Here is a 27,529-nt window from a genome sequence, read left to right as displayed (position 1 = left end):
GAGGCTTGTTTTGGCATCACTTGAGGATACTGAAGTTCTGTGTAGTGAGGATGCAGGAGAAGATTGTGACATGGTGGCTTCTTGTGGGGATTTCAGCCATGAAGGAGATTTATGTTTGTCTTAAATTGTGCCGGTAAACACTGGTAAATCTCCCTTGGCTAGGCACTCCTCAGTGTGTACCTACCTTGGTGTGTACTCCCTGCTTGCCAAGGGTATAAAATTTAAGTTGACTCCCTCAGTTCTAGAGGGCTTTATTTCAGAAATGCAGTTTTGAAATAAGATGTTGTAGAACTTCTGTCTGAGTGGGGGTGGGAAAGGGGAGAGAGAGTTGGGGAACTTTGCTTTATAATATCATTAGAGCTAGCTGAAAAAAGTAGGAGATTAACTGCGGATGAGAGGCATGTTCAGAAGTAAAATGAGGGTGGTGGGGAGTTGGTTCTTGAGACTGAAGTCTGTCAAGTGAAGAGATTTGATCACAGCTACATCTATAATCTGTATTTGAAAGAGCTGAAGAATCTCTTAAGTGAATTTTATAGCTTATATCTCTCAAAGCACTAACGCAGATTTCTGGTTGTCATTGTTACTTACTTCTTAAGGCCTCATTCTGTGAAGAAAAGCATTATATATTTACAGCCTGCCCTTGTTTACAACCAGGTATTGGCAAACATGATGGTTTTTAGAGACCCTGCTGGTAAAGTTGAAGTACTGTGCAAATGCAGATTGCAGGTGGATCATGCATGGCTTTAAGTACAGCAACATCTCTAAACTCAACTCTTACCCCATGTAGAAGCAGTCTGTGTGTCTTTGCAGTTGCGCTTCTTAGCGATTGCCATTTCAGACATCAGTTTGAAGCTGGCGGCAGTCCTGCCTTCGTGATGCATCTCCCCTACTCCTGCCCCCTCCATGTGTGTCAGTCGCCATACCTTCTGCTGTCCCAGCTGATTGTGTTCCTCCCCTGTTACATATGTAGGGAGGGACTATGTCTGTAGGGAGGGACTATGTCTGTAGGGAGGGACTATGTCTGTAGGGAGGGACTATGTCTGTAGGGAGGGACTATGTCTGTAGGGAGGGACTATGTCTGTAGGGTTACGTAACACATCTCCAGCACAGCGCTGTCTGATGCCAGGAACATTCATGCCAAGTCTAAATTTACACTTAAAATTCGTGTAAGCCAGCAATCCAGAATTTCAGTGTATCCTGAATTTGTAACTTTCTTCATTTGAATAAGAAAATACTAAATGCATAAGTAATTCATCTAATGAAAAGCTCCTTTCTGTTATTTGTTAGTATATATCACAGCTCTTGTTTGTATCTGTGTTGGAATGGAGAAAGCTTTGCTCCATTTTAATTTATTGTCTGCTTTGTGTGTTGAAGATTCTTTTATACTAGAAAACAGTTCCCATCAAATTATATCAAACATTTAATTTTCCCTACATTATTCTTAAAAATATTAATAGTGTAGTTTGCTAAGCTGTGTTCCATTTGAGTGGTATTTGAAGGTATGTCCAGATATTCAGAAGGAAATACAGTTTCTCTAAAGATGGTATGAAGATGGTTTGCACACCTTCGGAAATCATGTAAAAAAAAAACTTGTTCAGTCATGCAGATACAGTTTGCAATGCTCTTTAGGGTCAATTTCCCAGAGAAAGAGTATTTTATTCCACATTAAGAAACTTAAATCTGAATGCTCAGAATGCAAAATGTGTATTGACCTCTTACTTTCTTCTGATATAAACTTTTATAAGAGATAATACTTACTGTTCTGCATCGAGGAATGGTACTTGTCTCTTCTCACCCAGTCACAAAGGTTCATTCTTCTGTTTGCCCCAACTGAATATGGCACGTGTTCTCCTTGCAAAATATTTGGAGAACAATATACATGCATTTGGACCAATTGCACTTCTGTGTTGACAGTTTTCAGCTGGTTTTTGAGAATCTGTTGCATGCTTCTGAGTCTAAGCTTTGCAGTGATTTGTTTGCTGCAATTAAAAATCAGATATTTTAATGCTAAGCATCTTTGAATAAGCGGGATAACTGACTTGAGGCACCCTCATCTTTCTGATGTGTTAAAACAAGTCTGAAAAAGGTCTGAAATTTTATCCATGAAACCCTGCTAACCAAAACAAATACAGGTCTTCACTCAGCTTGGTAAAATGCCTGCCTGTCGCGTACTAGCAGTTAGATGCCACAGTTGGTCCACTCATGTTTTGAGGCGCATACTAGGGGAGTGAAAAGAAATTGAATCTTCCTGATTTGAGTGGACACTGAAGGAGGTGAGGCTTGGGAAAGCTTGGAGAAAATGTCATCCTGTCACTATGTGCATCTGCTTCACAGATTTTTAATGCAGTTACAGAATTGTTTGTGTTGGACGTGACCTCCGTCATCCAACCTTCTGCTCCAAGCAGAGTCATCAGTGAGTACTTTGGTCTTGCCTGTATCAGCTGTCATTAGATCATCAGCCCCGTTTTCCTTTTCAATCTTTTACTGCTCATGTACTAATAGAAGCTTTTCATGTCACACTTAGGTTCCTTGCTTCGTTCAGCTTTGGTTGGGTTTTGACTTGCGTAGCAGGGATGCTGCATGCCTGGGCACTATTCCTGTATTCCTCCCTTGGTAGACTGTTCTCGCTTCCTCCTCCTTAGGCCGAGCTGCTGATTGATCTGCTTATTTTCCCAAGTGTTGGGATGTATTTTTTGTGTGGTTAGAGACAGTTGTCCTTAAATACCTGCCAGCTTTCTTGAGCTCTTTTGCCTTTCAGAGCTGGGTCCCACAGAATTCTATCTACTGAATAAGTCAGCCTGCCTTTCTGAAATGCAGGGTCTGCACTGGATGTGCCTTCCTCACTCCTCTCAGGATTTTGTAATCCACTATTTCATGGTCAGTATAGTCAAGGCTGCTGTTGATGGTCACATCCGCAGCAAGTTCTTCTGTGTTTTGTTGAAAGCAATTCCAAGAAAGTATCAAATGGGTTGACCCATTTAGCATCTGTTTTTCCCTGAAATCTTTCAGAAGTCTCCTAGATTGTTTGTGTCCTGCTGCATTGCCCTTCAAGTAAATGTCAGGGAGGTTAAAGTGTCCCACAGTAACCAGGCTCTGTGACTTAGAGACATTATGGAATTGCTGAAAAAAGGCTTCATCTGCTTTTTTAACCTCATCAGGTGGTTTGTAACAAACTTGGACTGTGATGTTGCTCATACAGACCTCCTTTAATCCTGACTCACAAGCTCTCAACCACCCTCTTGTCTGTCCTGTAGAACAGCTTTCTGTGTTCCAGCTGCCCCTTCAGGTAGAGGGCAATTAACCTGCTGTTCTTTCCTTCCTGGCTTTCTTAAAAAGCCTGTATGCATCCATGACAAAACTCAGTCATCTGAGCAATCCCACATGTCTCAGTTACTTTGATGTCATAGTTCTGTGTACAAGTACTTGAGCTGGTTTGTCTTTCAACATGTTTTGTCCTTGCCAAGGTCTCTCTTCCTTCCACCAACTTGACCCATGTACTTAACATGTCTGAATCTGTATTCCCTCCCTTAACTACAAGTTTCTATCACCATTCCCGATAGACCTCTCATTTAAAGTGCTTGTCAACAAATTTGATGAGGATGTTCCTAACCCACTTTGTCAAGTGGATCCCATCTTTTAACTTAGCAGCCCGCATTTCTCAGGGGTACTTGGGGACATAAAAATTAAAACACTGCCTGCAATGCCAGTCCTGCAGCGAGTTGTTAACTCGCAGGATGTGTCTCCACAAGCTTTTTCCCCTTCACGGGAAAGGCCAAGGAGAACAGATGTCCCCTGTTGGTCCCATGTCCTTCTTTACCCCCCCGGAGTTTTCTGGTCACTCTTGATTTGCTCCAGGTCTCCTTTGTTAATGGCATGACTGCCTGTGTGAATAGATAATAGTAATAGTTAGGGGGAAAAAGAAAGGGGAAAAAAAAAAAAAAAGAAAAGGCAATAGTGGTAATAGTAATAAGGGATAGTAGGTTAATAGTCCAAGGGTTGGAGGACCCTTGGCAGTCTCTCTAACATGCTGATTCTGGCCAAACCTCCTTCACCAGCATACCTGGCACCAGATGTGTGCGTCTCCTCTGCAGAAGGGAATCTCCAACTAGTATTACCTGCCACTCCCTTGTATTGCTAATGCTTAGTTCAAACCCAGATAGCTCTTGACACCTGCCTTAATTGAGATGCTTGCTGCTTCTGTTTGTCATTCTAATGTTGACCAAAAAAAAAAGTGGAAAATAGCTTCATATGCTTGAATTCTTACAATAAGAAAGAGAATGTGGAACACTAGTAAATAATAACGAGGTGTTGGGAGATGTGCAGTAAGAAGGAACTTGAGATTTGTGAAAAATCTCTGAGACTTAAAAGGCTCAGACCAATGTTTGGGTACCTCTCATACCAGCTAATGTGTGCTACAAGCTTCACAGGCAGGAATGATTGTTGAGAGCTATCCTGAGGTTCATGTGCTTCATCTTCCATAGCCATGTCTGCACATGCAGTCACTGTGCATGAACGTACTACTCGCTTCAAGAGTTTCAATTTTTGTAACAATCTTCTATGTGGGATGAATTTCCAGCAAGACACTCTAGGCTGTTGGGTTCTGCTTTTATTTGGCTTACGGTCACTGCGTTGATTCATATGCTTTGGATCAGAGAACTGAGTGCTGCTGTAGAACCTCAGACTGAAATGTTTGGTATTTGTGGCTTTTAAAGCACTTTAAGCAAACTGCCATGTGTTAGGCAGAACTATTGGAGCCTAGTTTCCTAGGAGCATGTCTCTGAAATGTAGTACTTTCAGCTTTTAACATAATTTTTCTTCCCTGTTCCCACTGTACTTGTTCCCTTTTCTCAGTGTTCTGTCATCTGAACATTGGCCATGTTGTGTGTTTCAGCAGGTGCCAACTAAAAATCAGGAGATTTATACTTTTTAGTAGTACAGATGTGTTGTAGCATCTCTAAAGTGTGAATTCTGTTACCTGCTACCCACTGTGAAGAGGCAGATGCCATTGTGTTCCTCCAACCTGAATTACTGAATACTTTCTGAAATCCTTAGTAGGTCCCCTTGCAGGGAGGGGAGAGCAAATGTATGTTCTGTGGTCATCTGTTGTGGAACTTCAAATGGCAAAGTAACTGGAGATGCTGTCACAGAGCAGAGGTACTACTTCAGTGATTAACTCTTATTTCAGAATGAAAGCTTTTAATTTCCCAGGCTACAGATTTGAGTCTTTTAAGGAAGTAACATCATAATGTATTTCATCATCAGTCATTAAACTGTACTTGGCATCCCATCTCATGTCTTGAAAATATTAGAATCAAAGTGCAAAAATGCAATTTGGAGATGAACTGGAGAATATTGTATTACAGTTCCCTAATGAGGCAGTGGGGGAGAGGGGAACAGAAGAGTGTGGAAGTCAGTGGAAAAACAGATTAGGAATTTGCATTCTTTGCTACTGTGCTTTATGGAAATATGAATGTACTCTGAATCTACCCATTTGTAGAGATGATGGCTAGTAGTAATACTGTCTTTGTTTGTTTATGCAAAGCTGACCAAATTTAAGAATTACACTGTAATATATTTCACTAGTCAAATGACCTTTTTAAGAGGTTTAGAATGTCTAGTTTTACACTTGGAAATCTGAAAAGATCCTTTAGAAGGGGATAGATAGCATCTGTGGGAAGTCAACCAGTGTTCATGGAGATCAGTATCAATTAGGAAATAGTATTAATTCAACCTAGTAGTGGATAATTAGTTGCTCAGATATGTTTACTGTGGTCAAAGAAGAGGTGATAAAAACTTTTTAGAATTATCTTTGAAAAGATGTACATGCATTGTTAAGAAACATTGCACCTAAACCTCTTTCATACCTCAAATTGATTTTTCTTGTTTTGGTTTTTTTTTCTGGAATGAAGGTAATGCCGTGCAAAGTAATAGCATGAATGGTAGGAAGCTAAATAATCCTACCTAGTTTGTAACTGTATGTTTGTAATTAACCACTGTGCAGGTCCTTTCTTGGAAGCTTTTGTCTGGAATTTAGTATGTGGTGCTTTCTCTTTCTAAATGATTTTATTTTTTAAATAGCTGTTAAAGAACCCTTTGTTTTCACATCAGGAAGAGAATCCAAAGACTTGATGCAGAGCAAAATTTTAGTTAGGTAGAAGGATAGCTGCTGCAGTCTGATCTACTGCAGAAATGCACTTAGAGCTTCTCTACTATGTGGAGAAGTGCAAGTTATTATCTAACTTGAGCTAGTGCAGAAGTGCAAGTTAAAGCATAAATGCACTATTTATAATAATTTTAAATTTTATTTCATCTGAGGCTGTGATTCTACAGATGCACCAAAATGATATATCTTCTTCACACTGGCTGCTCTTGTGACCTTGTATCTGTTGTGGCTGTGGTAACATCTGTGTGACTGTCTAGGTATGATGGGCAGCAACCTACACACATAAAATGACTGTGAAAATCTGAGCTTGGTACCCGGCACGGTGGACAAAACAGTGGATGTACAAATGCCAAACCTGTTTCTATGACGAGAAAATGGAGCTTTCCACTTCCTGATTGCAACATATGAGTCTCTATGCTTGATGAGGGAAGCCTATGTTTGTTGTAAAAAAAAAAAAAAAAAAAAAAGGGGGGGGGGGAATATTGCTTCAGGCCTTTTGAGTAAGTCTGTTTGTGTCACTATGTAGATTCCTTTTCAGGGCTGAATTGAGGAAAATTTGTTGTTTGGAAACATGTTTTGCTTAGGGGCATGCAAATAAGGATTACACAGCCTTTTTTGAGGAGTAAGACAAGCAGAAAGGGTGAAACAAATCTAAAAACTCATTGAGATTTTTGGAAAGGATTCATTTGTCCACTCCCTGTAGATAGAAGAGCCCTTATGCCTCAAGGCAAAGTAACTTGATCTAACCCAGGACTTCACAACAATTCCGCCCATCCTGGCAGACTTCATCGCTGTTCCATGCTTTCATGTTTCCAATGAGGGAGTAGTGGTAACTTGAAAAATTTTCATCAGCAGGTTTTTCATTTAGCTTCGTATGGCACTTGAATTGTACAAAAAATGGTATGGTTTGAAAGATGTAACTGCCTCTTGGATGTGATTCCAAATGAATAGTACATGACTTTGCATTGTGTTCAGTAATGTACTGCACAGGATCTGTTAAGCAGTGACAAGTCTGACTAACGGCATGATTTCTATACAGGAAAAGTATATGATGGATTTGAATATATACTAATATATAACAGAATACTTATGGTGAAAACTGCATATGAAGTGTTTTTAAAACACAAATATATTTTTATAGGTCTAACAAGAAGCCTAAGTATAACTTCAGTTGATCAATCAATGTTTGAAAAAGCACAAGGAGAGAAAGTTACGTTGCCATGTACTTTTGTACTCTCAGAAGAAGATGAAGGCCCACTAGATATTGAGTGGGTATTGATACCAGCAGATAATCAAAAGAAGGAACAAATAGTAAGTAGAGACTTTTTCTGGACAGTGTTACTTCAGTTGTTTCAGTAGGTCAACGTATGAACTTTTGTTACTGACTTCTTAAACTTTCACCTTTTCAGGTTGGGAAGCTTGTGATCTTAAATTACTTTGAAGCACCAGTCTCATGAAATATAGTGGAAGTTTTGGAATAGCAGATTAAGTATGAAATGTCAAGGAATTTCTCACTGTAAACTTGTCTTCTAAAGAAGAAATCTCAAATTAAGAATGCTTTAGTTACAGAAAACATACTCTGCTTTTGTATCTGCATTATTTTCCTGATTGAAAGCTGATTTATGAGGATTTGATTTTAAATATATTAACTCATATAGTTACTAACTCTTCCCTTTCTTTGGAAGCGTTATCAATGAGATGGATCCTTTTAGTAGAGAGGTTTTACAGAATGAAATTAGAGCAATTTTAAAGAGTTTCCTTTCAGTTAGAAGTCAATACTGACATATTGCTACTTGGGCAGGTGTTCGGTTGGAGTATTCATTAGAGTACTGTGTGTGGTGATATTTTGAAGATTGAGATATTGGGCTATGTCATACTTCTGGGATTATTTAAAACAGTAGACAGAAACTGTAAAGAATCTGGAGATACCAAATTATTTCGAATGTTTACATGCCAAGTGGATTTCTGAATCATATTTCTTTTTTTGTAGATAATTATGTATGCTGTAGACAGGATTTATAATCATTATTATGCTGCTATGAATGGGCGGATGCAGTTTACTAATCCTGATCCCAGATCTGGTGATGGTTCATTGGATATCCTGAATTTAAAGTCAGCAGACACTGGCACATACCAGTGCAAAGTGAAGAAGGCTCCTGGAGTTCAAAGCCAAAAAATACAGTTGACTGTACTTGGTAAGATAATGCTTTTCTTGAATTTTCAGTGACAGTTTTTGTGTTTCTTGCATCCTGTCTAAAATGAAAACTTCTGTTGAGCAAAGTCATAATGAATCTATGATGATGCATCTATTATTGAGGCCTTGGGAGGGGTGGACATCATTCTGTTCTGGGGGATGAAGGGAATAGTATTCAGAATAATGAGCATTTTTAAAGATGTATTTAATAGAAAATATTTCCATGCATAGAAATGGTTTGTTGCACAATCTTTATCTTTAGCAAAATGGACTGACCTACTAGAACACAACTAGCAAGCATTTTGATTGTGACTGTTATTAATTCAATAATACTTTGTTTATTAGTAAAGCCAGCAAGAACTAAGTGTTCCATTGAAGGATCACAGGAGATTGGAAAAGATGTTATCTTGAAATGTGCATCACAAGAAGGATCCCCACTTTTGTCTTACGACTGGAGGAGAGTATCTGGCACACAGGAACTTCCTGCCACTTCTATGCTGAGTACTGTCAAACTTCATTTATTACTTTGAAATACTTAAAGATTGCATTCATATTGCTTATCTTCACTTGTGAGCATATCTTGCTTAATATTAGTGTAGAGTGGTCACTACTGCCCTCTCACTGGATAATAAAACTGACTTTGAAACAAGTTGGTTTTTATTTTTTTTTATTCGTACTGGGAAATGTTTCAAGCTTTAAGTTGAGATTCTTACATTAGGCTGCAGAATCATGCTCGTCCTTGCCTGATTATTGTGAGTTCTCTTGCTTGCTGATGTTGGCTGCTTTTGTGCTCAAATGGACAGTAAGGAAGAGTCAGAACAGAGTCTAGACCAGTTGTTAGAGCTGCCTTTGGAGAAGTGGAAATAAAAGCTTTGAATTTTTTTAGAGATTGAATTGAGGTCTTCACTTCCTGATCAAATGACAGAACTTCTTGCTTAAAAAGGGGTACATGTCTTTGGAAGAAAAGTTGTCAAGAGTAACAGAGAAGAGAAGGCTAACCCTCTTCTTACAAGAGCTGGCATACAGGAAAGAGTTACATATTCTGAATTTTGACTGATAGATTCCAAATTATTGTAGTGGTGGTATTGGATTTTTATTGTGAGAACTTCATTGTAGAAGGTTAATCTGTGAGTTTTGGCTTTGTGAAAGTTATTCTGGAATATTTTTTGGAAGAGTACTGCTCAGTACCAGTTCTTTCTGATCTTCTTTGTAGTTATGAAAACCTTAAACTTTGAGGTGGTGGGGGTTCCTAGCAGATGAAGCAGTTTAAGAATCTGCTTACAAGTAGACATATTTTAACTCAGGTTGTGTAAGACATACAGGACAAAGTGGTATCATGTGTCTAAGAGTAGCCGAAATAGATGTCTGGGGGAGAGACAATAAGAAGTTGCGTGGTTCTTCCTCATAGGTATCTCCTATCCTCCTGTAATTTATGCCTCAGGAAATTCAGAGGTGGCTTCAGTTTAATTGATTTAAAACAAAGACTGACTTCTGTGAACTTATCCAGTTTCCTTTAAACTTCTGTAGTCTATTAGAATCTGTAATATCTTAGAACACAGATCTCAAAATCAGCTACATGTGAAGAACCTCATATTGTTCTTCGTTTTGAACTTGTCTCCTGGTAGTGCTGTTTGACTCTTATTTCTTGTTTTGACAGTACACAGTTGATCACTAATATCCTTCTCTGTACCACTCAAGACGTTGCGCTTCTGTTGTTATTCCCCTTCTTTCTCCACATCTGAAATTTGTCTCGCGGTAACAAAAAAAAAATCAATTGACGATATCAGTGCTGGACAAGAATGAGTGAGGAAGTATGCAAAAGTGGCATGTAACTCGATAAAACAATGTTTGTTTTGGGCTTGGTGAATATAGGTTTGGGGACACTGAACATGTTCTCAAGAACCTAGAACTACTTAACTTCTTCAGCAGGAAGAGCTAATTATTTGTGTGGTGCTTTGTTCCTGTGATGTAGTCTCTTGCACGGCTGATGGCAAATCTATTAGCAATTAAAGCATACAAGCCATTTGAAGTTCATGTAGTAGAATCTCACAAAGGTAGCTGCCAATGGCTTTTGAAAGCCTTGGAAATACTCTTTTTGTTTTCACTGATTCATGTCTCCTGCTCTGTCTGCATAGCTAGACTTAATTGGTTAGATCCACTTCACGTTGAACATGGGTTCTGCAGGCGTCTGAGCTGGTTGTGTAGAATCTGTTTAGACAGAGAGAAGAGAAGGAGGTACTTCTGGGATGCAGTTAATCTTTGGTATTTTAGAATTCTGTGTTAGGATGAGAGAATTTGCTACTTTAAGCATCTGTTCCTGTCTGTTGACAGAGCAATTAGTCTGTAGGCTTACTATTAAAGTCCAATGCTGAGGAATAAATTTCTAACAAGGTAAAAGGCTTTTACAAATAATAGTATTTTGCAGCACGATAGGCTTGGGTTTTTATTTGGGCGTTTTTAATACGGCGGTTTTTAGTTAAGCCTTCATCTATGTGCTGGATTAATAACTCTGTAGTATTGAATATGGAATTAAATTTTGGGTAGTGGTAAACCTTTACCTTTTGTTGTTTGTAGATAAAAATACAGGGGAACTTCTCTTGAAAAATGCCTCTCAAGACTATTCTGGTATATACAATTGCGTTGCCTCAAACAGAGTTGGCACGGATGAATGTTCTGTTGAGCTGAATGTCACCCCTCGTAAGTGTTTGCTGTGTAATGGTCACAAAGTGTTTTGTGTATTAAAACAAAATAATCTTGTTTCTCTAAACTCCTAAAAGGTTAAAAAACCAACCCTGTTGTGTAACTGATGGTTGCCACTTCAAGTCTTTACTTCCCAAAATGTTGCTTTTTATCTAGAAATCTGTAGCTCTTATATTGTTTTAAATGCATGTGATTGAAGTATACCCTCTGTGATACAGTGATATGCTATTAACCTGGATCATGTGGAGACATACTGTTTTTAATGTTGAGTTGAGAGAAAAGAAGCTGGTTGTATAAATTTGACACTTAAACAGTATTGTTATTTATCTATTCTAGCTATAAATACAGCTGGTATAATTGCTGGAGCTATTATAGGAACTCTGCTGGGTCTTTCTGTACTGGCTTTTCTCGTCTTCTGTTGCTGTAAGAAACATAGAGAGAAGAAATATGAGAAAGAAGTACATCATGATATCAGGTAATGACATGTCTATTTTCTGAGCAGTATTATTTGAAGATTAACTTTTAAATGTGTATTTCTGCAAGTAAGATACTTAACAGTTGAGACTTCTGTCTTAATCTGGAAAGCTTATTAACATAATAACAGCTTGTCAGAGAACTTTTTGTTTTGAACACGGTGTAGGTAGTCATGTCTAATTTCAGTAAAGATTTTAAAAGCAATGAACACTTGAATTTCTTTTAACTTAAAGTAATATGTGAGCCTCTTGGCTACTGTGTCAGAATAGAAAGAAGAAACAAACTCAAAATTTGTTTTGTAAACTCCCACATAGTAATAGTGACTGAACTCTTGCTCTGCAATTGTGGGTTTTTTTTTTTTTATTTCAGAGAAGATGTTCCACCTCCAAAAAGTCGCAGTTCAACAGCCCGCAGCTACATAGGCAGCAACCGTTCTTCTCTAGGTTCGATGTCTCCCTCAAATATGGAAGGATATACCAAAACTCCGTATAGCCAAGTCCCAAGTGAAGACTTTGAACGTCCTCCTGGTCAAAACCCAACCTTTGCACCTTCAAAGGTAGCTGCACCTAATTTAAGTAGAATGGGAGCTGTTCCTGTGATGATTCCAGCACAAAGCAAAGATGGGTCCATAGTATAAAATAATATTAATTTAAATGCTGTTTTTTAAGTGTTCATTGTAAGTATTAGAGAACTACCATGTTCCATCCCTCATTTGAACAATGGCATGCAATTTTCCTTGAAGAAAATGAACAAGTTAGTTTGAAAAGCCACCAAATCTCATTTTTTATTTTAAACTTATTAGTACATGACAGTTGAACTATTTGCTAAAGGCATTGAAATTCCTAAATAAATATCAGACACTGAAGGTATTTGGACCTCTGGTAGGTTGCTGAAGAGACTCTGTCAGCTAATGTGCAGTTGTGAATACGTAACAGCGAGACACAAGTGAGAAGTAACAAAAGCATTTCATATGTAGACCATGTAGTTTCTCAGAGTTCCTGAAACTTTATCCTCAATTTTTGGAATAACAGAAGTATTGTAACTTGGCCACTGTCTGATGAAGTTGCAGGGGGCTGAAATACTGAGGATGACTTTGAATTCTGTTCAAACTCTGAGTACTTATGCAGTTCTTTAACTTGGTAATGTTTGTTTGGAGCACTTCTTGTGCTCTTATTTTAGGGGCTACCAGTTATTTGATTGGTTCAATTAATTTAATGAATCTATTCTGAATTTAAAATTTCAATGTGGAAATGTGACAGGAGACCTTGCAAGCTCTTTGAAACATGAATTTTTCTGTGATAACTAGTTCTAGTCATGTCAAATAACTTAATACTTATGTTATCTGATGCAAGAGGTCCTATCAGGTTGTTGGTAGTGGTATCTAAACTTTAAAATCTATAGATCAACTGTTACTGTCACAATAAGAATGAATAGGTATCTCTATACAGGTCTTAAGTTAACTGAACCTTGCATTTTCCGAAGCCTGTTTAGATTCTAAAGCGGTGCTCTTACTTTTTTCCAAACCGATTACCTAGAAGCTCCATGGGATTTTAATGAAAGCTGTTAAGTAACTGGTGTTTGATATCGGTCCTCTTGCTCTAACATTACTTTGGAAGAATCATTTCCCATATACATGTAAGCAGTAGTTAGCTTTTACTTAAGATGCTAATAGCTTTCTGTATGAATTTGCAAGGAGTTTAAAGCTCATTTCTCCTCACCTCTTCAGCAGCCCTAAATATTCTTATTAACAGACAGTTACGCTTTTAAGAGCAAGAGTTTCATGCAACCAGAATCTGAGAGGAAATAGTTATCCAGAATTGTTGATACAAATCTCATATTTCAAGATTAAAAACGTATCTTCCCAGTTTTGCAAACTTAAAGCATTACAGGAGGAACAGAACAATTCCTTAGCTTACTTTCACACATACCTAAGGACTTTTGATAGCTTCTCATGACTGATACTGTATACCTGTGGAAGCTGGATTTAAAGCCTAGTGCAGTTGGAATCTTTGTGGATTTTTTTTCTTCCTTCCTATTTTTTACTTTCTTTCCTCATCCTGTGCTGGGGGCCGGGAGGGGGAGTCCCTTCAGCTTGTTCTAGCCATAGATGTTAAATTGCAAGGTATTTTGGAAAACTCTATAAAGGTATATAGTATGTGGCACTGATGTTGATGAAGGAAATATCCAAATAGCCTGTTGAAAGATGTTAGGATTATTTGTATGTAGTGACAGTGTGAGATAAAACATTTCCCCAGACTTCGAGGTTTAGTGTCTGCTTTTTTGTAGCTGCTTATAGATCTGTGATAAATTTTTTTGGCTTACTACTAAATGTTTGTCCTACCTGTAGTTAGGTGCACAATTTTTGGCTGACACTATTAATGTAAAGAACATACCCTTCATACTGAATTTAGAAACTTGAATGGCTATTAGGTATTCTAGACTTAGTTTTACACATTTGGGACTTTTTTAGATTGTAAACTGATACTGTTAGAGATCAGGTTTTTTTATCTTTCATGTGTGCCTTTTCAATAAACTTTGCCTGATTGTAACTCCAGTTTTAATGAAATTTCTGGTGCCTAAATTTACTGTTTGAACAGGTGCTTAGATGATGGTACAGTTCTTAAAACATGACACTGTGATCTGATTTCTTGATTCTTATGTACTATTTATACCTCTTCATGCCTATTTTTGGATGTGACTTTAGTGGCTCGCTCTGTATTGTTCTGTATTTCAAGACGTCAGTTACTCCTTCAATTACTAATTATGATCTAAGTGTTTATATTCTTGAAAACTGTTCAGTTGTACCAGCGAGATGGATGATTGACTTTTACTTGTGTGGTAAATAATAGGTTTAGTAACTGTGCCAAACATGCTTATGAAGAACAATAGATGAGGAGACATCTTCTTGCATCCAATTATTGTGATAGAAGAGACTTCCGAGATTTTAATCATACACTGATTGTTTACCTTGAAACTAAGGCCTTCCTTAATTAAAAGGGTATAGTTGTTATAAATACAAGTTGAGTACAAAACTAAACTGAGTCACAGACTGAGAGATAGCTATAAACCTAAGCAACCAGGCAACAAACCTACTGAATTTCATTCTTAGCCATCTGTGGACATATGTGAGATTAGATGTGGGTTTTGTTTTTTGTTTGTTGGCTTTTTGTTTGTTTGTTTGTTTGGCCTGAGACCCTGTGCTTTCAGTCAGGTAAGCCCTAGGACACTCAAGAACACAAGTCTCACTAAAGCATACAGAGCAGAGTTTACACATGCTTAATGCTCTGTCAGCTTGTAAAAAATAATAAATGGACAGAACAGAAGGATAGCGTGATGTGCCCTCAGAGCCTAGCTGTTAGGCTTAGCAGCCTTGACAGTGTCTGTCTATTTATGTAATTGCATGGAAAATAAAAGAAATAGAATCTGACATAGTCCTTATCTGAAATAAAGAACCTCTAACTTGAGGTAAACTTTGCCTCAAGTTGGTATCATTATGCCTTTTTGAATGGATATGACACTACTATGACAACATAATACTGCTAGTATAAAATATTTCTTTAGTCAGTAGATTGTTCACTTACACTGGATTATGATTCTCAAAAGCAGCTACTATAGTTTAGCAATGATTTCTAGCTGTGTAGGAGATGAACTGGTTAAACTCGTGAGGTGTCCGATCTTACAGATAACTAACAGAACTCTTCTAGGAAGTAATGGCAGCTGATATACCAGTTAGAAGGTGGCATTTTTAATGTCTCATTTTATTAAAAAAAAGGGGGGGGAGGGGTGGGGTGGTACCATTATGTAAATACTTTAAGTGAACTCAAGAAACCTCTAGTTAATGTCATGACTGTAAACTTGCCTGTTGAGGACTACTATATATAGAAGAAAAATCTCAATTTTAGCATGGTGTGAATAAAGTGTTAGACTTGTAATACTGTAGCGGTTACGTAACACTTGTCCATACGTTACAAGCATTTTCATAAACTTTCTGAAATGGATATTTGAAGATATTTGTGTGAAACTTCCTTACCTAAAAATGAATACTTCTTCCAAAACTGTGTAGTGCACAGAAATGCCTTGTTGGAGGGGTAAAACATGACTTTTGAAAGAAATGTACAATGCATACATCTTCGTTGGTAAACTCTGATAGTCTTATTCATGTTAGATGTATGCTTCCTGCTTAATAGTACAAGTGAGACTTCTTAACTGCAAGTTTTTCTGTAATGCTGAATATTGTATATTACTGGTTTCCATGATAGGCTTTTGGTTTTGTTCTTAACAGTGTATATTCTGGATCACTTTAGATCTTTGTTCCAGTCTAAAGGCATAATACTATTTGTGTCACTTAAACCTTGTTTTATACATGTGATAGGTGCTTTGTGGGACCTTTTGGTTATTGGTCCTCTAGCATTGAAGCACAGCTTAATTGAAATTGGAGCAATAATATTTCCTGGAATCCGAAATCTTGTGATGTTATGTTACGCTTCTCATGCACAAAGCATGGACTTGAATATTGATACGAATTTCAGTATGAGGTTTTATATTCACACTTTTGGGGGAATGGTATTTTAAAATAACAAGTATTGTAAGTGAATTTGTAAAAACAAAATCCAAAATTTCAAAATGCTGTAGTTCCATGACAGACTTGTGTACTTTTTGAAATAAAACTGTTGGAGAAAACAGTAGTCTGTCTTTATTTTAAACCAGCACTTGTGTATGGCTTCAGCTTTCTCTTTATGTAATTGGAAGTGAACTAATAAATATGGCTGTGTTTACCACGCTGGCATTAATCATTTTATTTTCTGCTTTCCCCCCCCCCCCCCCCCATTAATTTCTAAGAGAAGTAAAGCTTTAGATATTTTAAAACATGCACTTATTTGTGGTTTCTAATGTAGATACACAGACATATAGTGATCAATTTTAAAAACACACTGGAGTAATCTCAACAGTTATTCTGAAACATGAGGCTGGAAAGGAACTTTAGATTAAATTTCATCCCTCTTTATGTAGAACCAAAAATTCCTGAAACTGATAAATTCTTGTCTTTTAAAATTCAAATAAGCAGGTTTACAGCACTCAAAGCATGTTGATAAAATGCTTGTTTTTATATTGTCAGTTAACGTGCACCTTTTTTAATTCAAATGAAGTTGATTTCGGATACTGCCCACCCCTTGGCCTTGCAAGCCAACTGATTACTCTCCTTGTAATTTTACCTAAGATTAATGCAATTTCTCCAGTGTCGTCTTGGGCACATACTTCGTTTTAGGAAACAAAGTCTGGCATGGGCTCTGTTTGCATTAATGGCATGTATTATGTTTATGTAATTGGAGGCCTAATTAGCTTACATTTGTTCATAATGTATGTACATCTTATAATGTATGCATATGTTCATATGTTAATGTGTACCTGTGCCATGCCAGGTGTTTTGGTCACTTCTTTGTCTATATATAAAAAACCTGTTTGGTACATGTGTGCACAAGCATAGGAAGTTAAATGGAGTACTAGTGGAAAAACCTTTAGGAATTTTTTCTATTTCAAATTAAGATTTCTGCTTAAATACAAAAGGAAACCTAATAAAAGTGAAGACTTGCCTCTATTTGTAGAGCTCTGAGAAACCTTTCTACACCCTTTTAATGTTAATGTCAAGACTTAAGTTCAAGACTTCCATCCTTTCCTAAGGTGACAGTTTTGTCACAGATGGCACTTGGCGTGCCTCAGCTGCTCCAGGTCTTTTATTTGGTGATGAGATGATTGTGAATTGGAGAAGCTGAGTACCTCCAGCTTGTCTGTGGGAATTCCAACAAAGCAGCTAGCGCTTTCCCGAGAGTGTCCTGAAAGAATAGAGGGCACTCGTGGTAGTTCTACAAAACTCTTGTCGTCCTTATGTATGTATTAGACAATGCCTTGGATGAAGTTTCTTAAAAGGTCTGTCTTGCTGGTTTTTTGCTCTGAACATCTTTGACTGTGTACTTTGAGCTTACCATTTCAAATTTACTTCTCAAATGGAGAAGCTTGGGTTCTTTCAAGCTCTATGATAATGCTGATAGGCAATTAATTGTTAGACTGTTTTAGAAAACAGTGGGTGCCAGTGACTTAGACTTGCTTTCCTGTGTGTAAAATCCATAAAAAAAAAAAAAAAACAACAAAAGAGCTTGTGAAGAAAATAGCTGATCAAGGACCAGAAGCAAGAGTAAAAGAAACTATGAATGTTGCTTACCTTTCCAAGTCTCAGCTTATTTTAAAACTACCTTTCACTTGTGGGATGACTGTAGGTGATTGCTCACAACATTGACTTGCATCTTAATATAAAAATAATGTATGTACTTGAGTTACAATGATTCTGTTGCTTTTTTATCTTGCTTTAGGACTTTTGCAGAATGGTACAGGCTCAGTTTCTGGAGAAGAATATGAACCTTTAATTTTATAAAATAACCACTCTGGCAGAAAACTGGCCTGGAGGATAGCATTATCCCTGCTGCTGACTTCCATTCAAAGTCAGGTTTCTGAAAGTAGGGATCCTTTAAGGATCCTTTGATTTTCATATTGTTGTAAGTCAATGTTACTGTCACCCTCAGAAGTTGGAGTTTTGAAGTCTTTAGCTTTCAGCTGTTGACTACTGGCCAGGCTGCTTTGAATATGCAAAGTCAGTAGCATTTAGAGGCAGCAGCTGCTAGCTGGGGCCTCATTTTTAGTGGATCAGCAAGGTCATTGAAATTTCCTTTTTTTTTTAGATAGCATTGACCAGATGAAGGATAGCTCTACCATATTATTCAGTAAACATTAAGTTGTGCAACTCATGTACAGGAACCTTCTATGATGTCAGGATTGCTAGATGGCAGAAGGGGAGTAGCTTTATAAAGAAATTGAGCATGTTGGTTACACAACTTGATTATGTAACAGTTTTAAAACATGGCAATATTAGAAGAGACATTAACGTCTGAAAGCACATCCCTTTACCTTCAATAATCTAATTTTTTCTTTGGGGAAAAACCTCTGGAGGCAGTATGTCCGCTGGGAGGTGCAGAAAGCTGTGTGATGCAATGACAGTTGTCCCACTTCTCAGGGCTGGATGCTGTAGTTCTGTGAGCTGCAGGCAGCAAGATGAAAGTTGAGTGCTGTACCTGAAGGGTATTGGACTCTTTTTCCCAGAGTACTTTTCCTAATTGCAAAATGGGGAGAGGAAGGCAGCAAGTCTGACCAGTTTGTGGGGAATTTTGTAGGAGTGACCTGAATTCTGGAAACACAAATGGACTGTCCAACTTCTTGAAGCCTTCGGCGACTCTGGTTTTCAGCAGCATCTGATTGAGGCGTTTTCAGCCAATCTGCAAAACCGTTTTGCGTTTCGAGTTGCTTATATAGCCAGCGTATCTTCATTGCTTAAGTTGCAGGGCCTTGTATTCTTCCTACCATGAAGTAATTTCTGTATGTGATGGTTTTGATTATGTTATTGCTAACAATACTGTATAAAGAAACAGTCAGAAACTAAAGTCTCCTGAACACCCCACACAGGGCAGACAGTCAACAGCACAGCTTCTTGGTGCTCTGGGCCCAAACATCTCCAGGGGTGCAGTGGTCACTGAGGTTAGGTAGCAACTCATTCAGAACGTGGTATCAAGGAATAGTAAATCAGATGGTAAAGAGCTATAACAATAATTTCGTTTACTACCATTAGTATAATAGCTTCCAATTATGTCAGTTTTGGAAATTATGTTCTGTGTGAATAGGAAAGAAATTGAGATTTTGTTTCTTGTGGCCAGTTACTGCTGTACAAGTGAAGTAACACCTTTTCATAGTTATGATTTGGCCTGCTCTGTGATTTGTACGTGAAACTATTATCCCGTACAGGAATATGAATCTCCTTATTTCATATCATTTGGTAACGTTTTACTTGTGAAACAGCAGTCAGTATTCGTCAGACTTCACAGAAGTTAAAGTGTGCAGCAGAGCATCCATTCTCGGTGTTTAAGGTCTCTGATTGCAGCCAGCAGCAGCAGCTCACGGCACCTCACTAGTCATCTGAATGGGGAGTGTTTCTAAGAAAATACTTGCTGAAGTCAAAACACTTGTGCTGTGCCTTACTTAACTGTAGGAGATCAAGATAAAATTGTTACTTAAGATTTCCATTTACTAGTAGAATAGCTCAGGTGGGAGGGATACTGATACCCTTAGACCAGAAATAGAGACAACTGGTGGTAATAGATAAAGCTACTGAATTGCTTGTGACTGCTGAAGATGATGACAACTCTGGGGCACAGCTGGTGGTTTGTGGAACATGTCAAAAAGCTTATGTTGTGGCTGCTAGCACTGAACTTCTTACCCAGATAAATAAAATGTCCTTCCATGTCACTTCCAATCCTGTAACTGTCAAGAGCAGAAACGGTTCATCTAAGCTGTAAGAGCTGTAAAATACAAAAGAAAGCTTGCAATTCCTTTAATATATCTTTCCTTGTTTCTTGTTGGTACACAAGAAAAATTGCAACTTACTAAAAGGACACAGCTTCAAATGAACTGTTTGGTCTTGCCCTGGTTTCATCCTTGTGTTCTGCAATTCAATATGAAATTGCTTAAGAATTGCAATGTCTTTTTCTCTCACTTCAGACTTGAGTTGTCACTTTGGGTGACCTCTTTATGTAACCTATTTAATTTAATTACTTTGTATCCCTATTTAAGATGCGAAAACTCACTATGTTTAAAACACGGAACTTCAAAAAAAAAAAAAAATGCCATAGTCTCCCATACAGTCTCCAGCCCACTTGGAAAAAAACATTTTACGGCTAAATACTAGTGCTTTGTATTGAAATGAAGTAATAAATTTTGTGTTTGGGAATATTGAACACCCTCCTCTGGCTCACGCTTGGGCAGCCCATATCCCTTTCTATCTGCGGCTAAACGCGACTGCGGCTCTGCTGGTGGTTTGCACTGACTTAGTGGGAAGTGTTCCTTTTTGCGACAGAAAGCAAAATAACCTGTTTAGGTGCCGGAACGCTATTTTCGTATTGTTTACTCAGGAAAACAGTTTAGGTAAGAAAATGGTTATTGCAATCTGCATCAATAAAGATTTTTTTCTGTGTAAGTTCTGACAAAGAGCTGTAAACTGTACAGAGATCATTAAAGGAAATGTACAGCTGAGGTATGAATGTAGTTTTTGATAGGTTTTAACAGTTGTGGTCAGAAACGCTATATTTATATTACCTTTACCCACTATATTGCTAGGCTAGAAGTATATGCTTCTACATCCCTTTTATTTACAAAAAAACTCGTGTAACTGAAGCCTGACTGACTAGTACAGACCAGAGCTTAGAGTTAATCATTAAAATGTCCGTTTGTCTCAGACTGAAATTAAGGTCACCAACGATGTTTCTTTATTTGCAGCTCCTTCAGGAGAAAAAAATTCCTCAGACACATCTTAATTTTATCTATTGGTTTTCTTTTAGGAGCAAGACAAGGAAAATTGGGATTCTTGTACAGATAACATACAGTTCTGATCACGCTAGACTTGCATACTTGGAAGGCATTGAGGTTCTAAACATCAATTATATGTTTTTAAAATCAAGGTTATGTTGCTACTTGAAGTATTTTAGGTGTATTATTTAAATATGATACATGCATATGACTGTGATTTTTTTAATAGTGCATGAACTGGGTGGGCAGGCAGGAATCTCAGTCAACCCACTAAAATCCTTTATTCCTAGATGAAAGAGCTGGAAAGAGTGGTAGAGCCTTTATGCTCGACAGTCCTTTTTGTTGCCTGAATTAGCATAATTTCCCTGCCCCTGGCAATTACCTGGGCAAGCTAGGATTTTAATCAGCACTCTGAGTGGGGTATCCAACTGACAGTGAAAATTGGGTCATTATATTCCACATCTGAATTTTATTCTGACAATATCACGTGTCTGTGCCAACCATACTAACTAGTTAACTTGCTGCTGGCTTCATGGTTTGTACTGGGGGGGGGGGGAAATTGCTGAACATGCAAGGAAGCTTAGGACATCCTTAATGCTCGACAGGGCTAACAGAAGCTCACTCACTTTCAATAATAACAATAACAGAAGAATCCCAAGGCAAGGGAGTCTGATTAACAAAGTGGAGGATTAGGGTTGATGTCCTGGCTCTGTCATGACTTAGCCATATGATTTTTTATTTTATTTTATTTTTAATGTTGATGTTTTCTCCTTATTCCTCAGCTTTCACATCTGTTAGAATGGGGATAGTTCTGTTGACTTTTAGGGACTTTTGGAACTAGAGTTTCCCATCGCATGGTCATTTTTTTTTAAAGCTATCCTTGATGAGTCTTTTCAGTCTTCACCAGCTGCGCATCTAGTGCTTATTTTCACTTTTTTCATAATCACAGAAGATTTTCAAATACGTCTTTTTAAACAGAGTTGCCTTGGTCAGAACATCTGTGGTTGTCTCAGCCTCCTGCTGTTTGCTCTTTTTTAATTCTGTCTTGACAATAGTCACTCTTCCAGTACTTCTACTGGGTATTTCAAGTTGTAGTAAAAATCATAGTAGGGTGGATCTCATTAGGCAGCTTATTGAGGGTGAAAGATCCCCCAAAGCCCGCTGCCAATGCAAGGGGAAATGTGTTTCCTCTGGAGTCTTTGTGAGAGATCCCAGCCTGGATGCCTGCTTGGCATCACCTCAGAAGGAGGCGGCTTCTCTCTCCTTACATTCAACAGTATGTAGGAAAGAGTATTCACCTGGGCTGGTGTCCCTCATCACTCAGCTGGATCACTTGACGGTCCCTCACCACCCTTTTCCCTGCTGCTCACTTACTAGCATGTTGGAAGGTGTTCTCAGGATATTTATTTTGCAAATACAGAATCAAGATGTGTTGAGTACATCTCTTCATCATTACTGATACTGGCGGTATCTAGCTGTGTATGTTTACACTGCCAGGCTGAGATACATCGAGAGGTAAAGCTCCTTCTTGTCGTCATTGCATTGGCCCTGTCAGCAACAAATTACTCTCTTTGTTTGGCTTTTTATACAACTTTCCTCTGCCTACAGCTTCCCACTTACACTGGTGGCTGACCTTCCTCCTTCTATTACACGCTGCCTTTTTATTTCCGACTGCTGTATTTATTTCACACTGAAGCAGGATGGATTTTTAGACAGTTTTTCCCTTTTCTGAGTATAGTATGTTGCTATTGAACACGCTTTTGTGGAGGGTCATTCCTGTTACTCATCTTTTCTATCATAGTTTTTGTTCCTAACCAGTTTCACTCATTTGTCTCTGGTTGAGGCATTAGGCACTTCAAACTAAATACACCATATATTGTATTTTAGACTGGCCCCTGTTTTTCCAGCTGAAATGTAATAAGGTTATGATTGCAAGTACCTGGGCAGACAGCAGTTTCTAATTAATTGGTATTTTTCCTTGCAAGATCCAAAAGAGTTACCGCATCTTGTTTAGAAGTTACACTACTGGTGGATGGATTTTTTTTTTTCTTTATCACAGCTGCATGAACAACCTCTATCTGCATGCTAGGGTTCACTTGCCAGACTGCATTTTTCTTTACTTTTTTTTTAATTGGTAGAGATTTACTCAGATGAGAAGGAAAGAAGAAGAAAATCAAGACTGAAAGTATCAGGACAGTGCATGCAAAGGAGAACAGATTATGTTGTATTTGTTCCGTTTTGCCCTTCTAGCTCATTTAAGCATCTGATTTTTAAAAACAACTGCTTTTCCAAACAACTGGGGAATCAAAAGCTTTCACCCTATCTCAGCTCATCTGTGTGCCATATAGCAGACTTTTTTCTTCATAAGCGGGGTATGTTAATTGTTTCTTGACTCATGAAAGGGAGGGAACAGGACGTGCTTGGCGGAGAGCTGTCCTTAGGTGAGCTCCTACTCACGTGCCTGCCTTGTCCCTGAGAATAGCTAGACTTAGAAACGTTTTTGCATGTCAGAGCTCTGTTTCTTCAGGCTTTTCCAATAGAGTGGGATAGGATATGCTGTGTGGGGAGCAGCTTAATCTTTATTTAGAAGGCATATGTTTACTAATTATTAACTAGCTATCTGTTCAAGAGCTATTAATGCAAGAGGTCGGAAATAGGAGAGTTGTGTTAGCTGTGGTGCAAAGACAAGAATACAGACAGAAAGGACACTTCTCACCTCAGTGTTCAGTCCCAATTAATATGCCTCTTACAGAGTATCAGTTAATTTGATCAAATACAATTTCAGGCTGATACTAGGGTTCTTGTTCCTGTGATACTAGAACTGAGGATAGATGTATTAGGTTAGGGTGGAAAATAAGTTCCAGGAAAAAAAAAAATGCTGCCAAAATCTTCCAAAATGGAGAAAATGTTAGATAAATGATCCTGAAAATACACTTTTACACTGTTACATTCCTTAAAAGAATAAATATATAAACAATAGCCAGAATGAGGTTGTAAAACAGATTCTCATGCTAGATAATAGCTTTAAATAGAAAGAGGGCAAATGTAGTGATTTAATGCCAAGCAGTACTTGGTACTGATTTGAATTACGCTTCCAAGCAAGGTTTTGTGAAGGTACTCAATTATTTTTACTGTCACGTTCAACTGGAAGATTTTATTTGATGTGTAATTATAATTGCAATGTGACAGTCTGCAAGGAAGAAAGTGAGATGTTACAGAGGTAGCTTGAGTCAGTTTTTTTAAATTACTGGTCTTACAGAGAAACTATTGTGGCATTGAGGCATGCTTTAAAAATCTGTGTGGACTGGTGTAATAATACAAAAGCCTGTAATGAGCTGAAATGGTGGAGTAAGAAAATGAGATGTTTCCAGTAAATGCAATATATCCATGTACATTTGTGAATTATTAATTAGGAAGAGTTTTCTGTTAGAATATCATGTTTGGAAAATTAATATAGGTGACTGTCAACAGAGTTTGAGTACAGGCAGCATATAGAAAAGGCAGATTTGCAGCATGGAGTGCTAGCAAAAATGTTTAGTTATTTTTCTTACAACATCAGTCTTGGAATATTAAGTCAAAGAATACAGAGCTGATAAAGAACTGTAACTGGCACAAAGAGTTATTTTTTATTATCATTGTGCAAAAAAGTATGCCTAGAAAAAGTCAACAAAAACAGTCAAGGAACTAGAACTAACTTCTAAGGGATCAGTGAAACGACTAAGTATGCAGATTGGGACGAGTCACTGGATTCTTTGAGAAAGCTGAGTATAGCAGTAAACAAGAAAAATGTGTGGTTCTTTGGTAATTCAAGTTACTGGTATGTAACTGTGGAGAGGGACATCTAAGCAGTCTTTGACAGATAATTTAAAAATTGATGGCAGTGGGTATGTGCTGGGAAATGCACAAGGATTTTCAAATAACCTAGGTGAAGATGCTGAAAATTTGCTATTAAGTTAATCTTGCAGTCATTTAAAGTCTACTGATAAATGGAGTCAATTTGCTACACCACTGCACTAGTTTTTGGCAAGGCACTGGTATAAACTCTAATCTGAATGACCATAACTTGGTGATGACTGGAATCGTGCGTTTACTTACTGCATATTACAGTATCTAGCCTCTTGTTAATATAGATTAATGATATTCTTTCTTTTTATAGTATGACATCGCACACAAGATTGGTGACATAACAGTGGTATAAACATGAAGAAACAGGCATCATTTTTTGCATGACTTTCAAGTGTGGTGAAACTGAAGTACATTATGAAATGAAGTGCTGGTTTTTTACTTGATCTCACTTTAGATTCAAGATTGTTAAGTAGGCTGTATTCGGTTTTGTAAGTACCAAATTTTTTCTTTTATATATTTTTAATGCAAAGTTTACAAAGTGACTACCAACATTTTTCTTGCTAGTTCTGTATTTTGAAAAGCGTGCACAATCACTCCTCTCTGCCCCACCACAATGGAGATTCAAAAGCTCGTGAGGTTAACAAAATCAACTCAGCTAGTAGAAAATACAGCCTTAAGCAGTGGGGTGTTGAAAGAGAGTGTAATCTGAAATAGAGTAGTTTTGTTTTTTCCTAGCTTTCCGGTCTGCTGATTTGATAGGAAGTGTATCATCTATTCAATGCTGTAGTGATACCAATGAGGTCTTAAAACCTGTGTGTGAAATGCGCTGTATTTTAAGATTGTATATATTTTGTAACACTTAATAAAATGTACTTGAATGTTACTGTTAACATATGCTTCAGCATAATCTGTTAATGCAGGTGTTGTGGTAATTCATGTCTGTACACTGCCTCATTCCTTCAGCTCCCCAACTTACCCTGCAGGAGACCAGAGGGAAGAGCACGCTCATTAAACCAGGCTAGTTACAGGGCCATTGTTGCCTCATGCAGAGTGGAGACTTTGGGTATTGATTTCATAATGAAAATATTAAACTACCTAACCATATAAGGATGAGACCACTTCAGACTGATCCCGTGGATGGGAGCTTAGTAATTAATTTTTGGAGCCTGGTACCCCACTGGTACTCGGGCATTTTTGCTAACTCGTTGTCTGTCACAGTCCACATAAATCAAAGCACCCCAGCATTTAGGAAGTAACAGCATATGCAAACTTAAACCTGTCTTTGCTGAACCACATCTTTCTGTGCTCTTGAGAAATACTGGGTGTATGCGCATGTGCTGGTTTTTCACTATGTTAAATATGTAGATACTAATTTAAACCTTAATCCAGTGATATCTGTTATGCTGTGGTCTGAAGGCAACCATATAAGCCATTGGTGAAACTGGTGGTTAGAATGCTGAAAAAATAGGTTACTTCTTAAATTATTTTTGCTTCTGTCTTTGAGAAGAGTGCAGCTAATTCTATAATAAACTCAAACTCAGATGCTTTTGACCAAAAGATCCGTATAATAGGTTTTGTCACTGCACATGAAAAAACAAGTAAAACCATCTACAGAAAATAGTAGTATCTTCATGAGAAAAATTAAAGAGAGAAGGGTTTTGAAATGTCACAGATTTAAGGAGCCAATTTTAAAAAAAAATCATTCCAAATCTCATTTAAGTTCAATATTATAATTACAGACAAGATACTCTGCCTTTAAGAAGCACTTGTTTTTATGCCAAAACATCACATTCCTCATTCTCGCCTTTGACTCCATGCTGCCTAAACTTGTCTGTGAGTGAATCTGGCAAGTAATTAATCAGGGTAAAATTCCATTAGGAACAGTATGAAAGTTGCTTGGTCAAGAAGCAGCAACTGCCTGTTTAAGTGTATATTCCAAAAGATAGTAATTTATAGATACAACTTATCTTTTTTGCTACAGTGTGCTCCGTATAAGATGAAAAAGTGTCCGTGTCGTCGTCCCCCCCACCCCAGTGATCACCATCATCTAAGTGCTTAATTGCTGGTGTTTTAGGAAGGGAGGAGAAAGGTAGGAATTACTGTGCAAGCTCATAGTTTTGTTTAAAAACTGAGTTTTGTAGAAGAACTCCTTTTTGCAGAAAAATCTGCAAAACGATGCACCAAAGTATATTTTTGAAGGAATAAGTGAAATAAACTATTTTTTGTACTTAAATTCCTACTTAAATTAACTATTAATACATACATATTTTAAGTTAAGAGGTAGTATGTAACATGCTGTCACTGAAGTTAAATGTGTGTCCATTTTGCAAAGAAATTTGCATTTAGTTTTTCTTCAAGAAACTAGTAACTGCACAGCTACTTTGTCGTTGCTTGGCTAATCCACATGTTCTTACCAGAGGTCCAGATACCAATACCGAGTCTTTTGAAAGGTACTGTGTGTTGGGTATTTAGTCCAGAAGTCTACTCCAGTGAGGTCACTAAGTAAGCATTGTTAACTTTATGTTGCTGTGGTGTAAACAGGGTACAAGTTTGAAAGGTGGTCTGATGCCACACAGAAAGTCTGAAGAATGAGTCTAACTCTCAGTCTGCTTTCTGTCACCTTTCTCTTGGAAGATGCAATAACGAAGCCTGGAGGTCATGCCGGTATAGATTATTGTGACCGCGTGGCTGTTTAGGACTGATTGTAGATGGCAGGAGGCATTTTTACTTGGCTACAGATGAATTTTTCA

At 37.8% G+C, this 27,529-nt stretch overlaps 1 protein-coding gene across 2 annotated transcripts in view; it reads left to right on the top strand.

Annotated features, from left to right (window-relative positions):
* Positions 1–25,454, top strand: part of CXADR (CXADR Ig-like cell adhesion molecule) — a 36,887-nt gene extending 11,433 nt beyond the window's left edge. The window contains exons 2-8 of one of the 2 annotated variants that reach the window (XM_059817384.1): positions 7,305–7,474; positions 8,154–8,358; positions 8,703–8,858; positions 10,932–11,054; positions 11,394–11,532; positions 11,901–12,087; positions 25,090–25,454. In XM_059817384.1, coding sequence (XP_059673367.1) covers positions 7,305–7,474; positions 8,154–8,358; positions 8,703–8,858; positions 10,932–11,054; positions 11,394–11,532; positions 11,901–12,087; positions 25,090–25,131 — 1,022 coding nt within the window. In that variant the 3' untranslated portion in view covers positions 25,132–25,454. Of the gene's footprint in view, positions 1–7,304; positions 7,475–8,153; positions 8,359–8,702; positions 8,859–10,931; positions 11,055–11,393; positions 11,533–11,900; positions 16,297–25,089 lie in introns of those variants that run through there. The other variant, XM_059817374.1, reaches the window with a different exon arrangement.
* The last annotated feature ends 2,075 nt before the right edge of the window (positions 25,455–27,529 follow it).

Source organism: Gavia stellata, chromosome 1, assembly GCF_030936135.1.
Source record: "Gavia stellata isolate bGavSte3 chromosome 1, bGavSte3.hap2, whole genome shotgun sequence".
Classification (NCBI taxonomy): Eukaryota; Metazoa; Chordata; class Aves; order Gaviiformes; family Gaviidae; genus Gavia; species Gavia stellata.
This window is presented reverse-complemented; position numbering and strand designations above follow the sequence as displayed.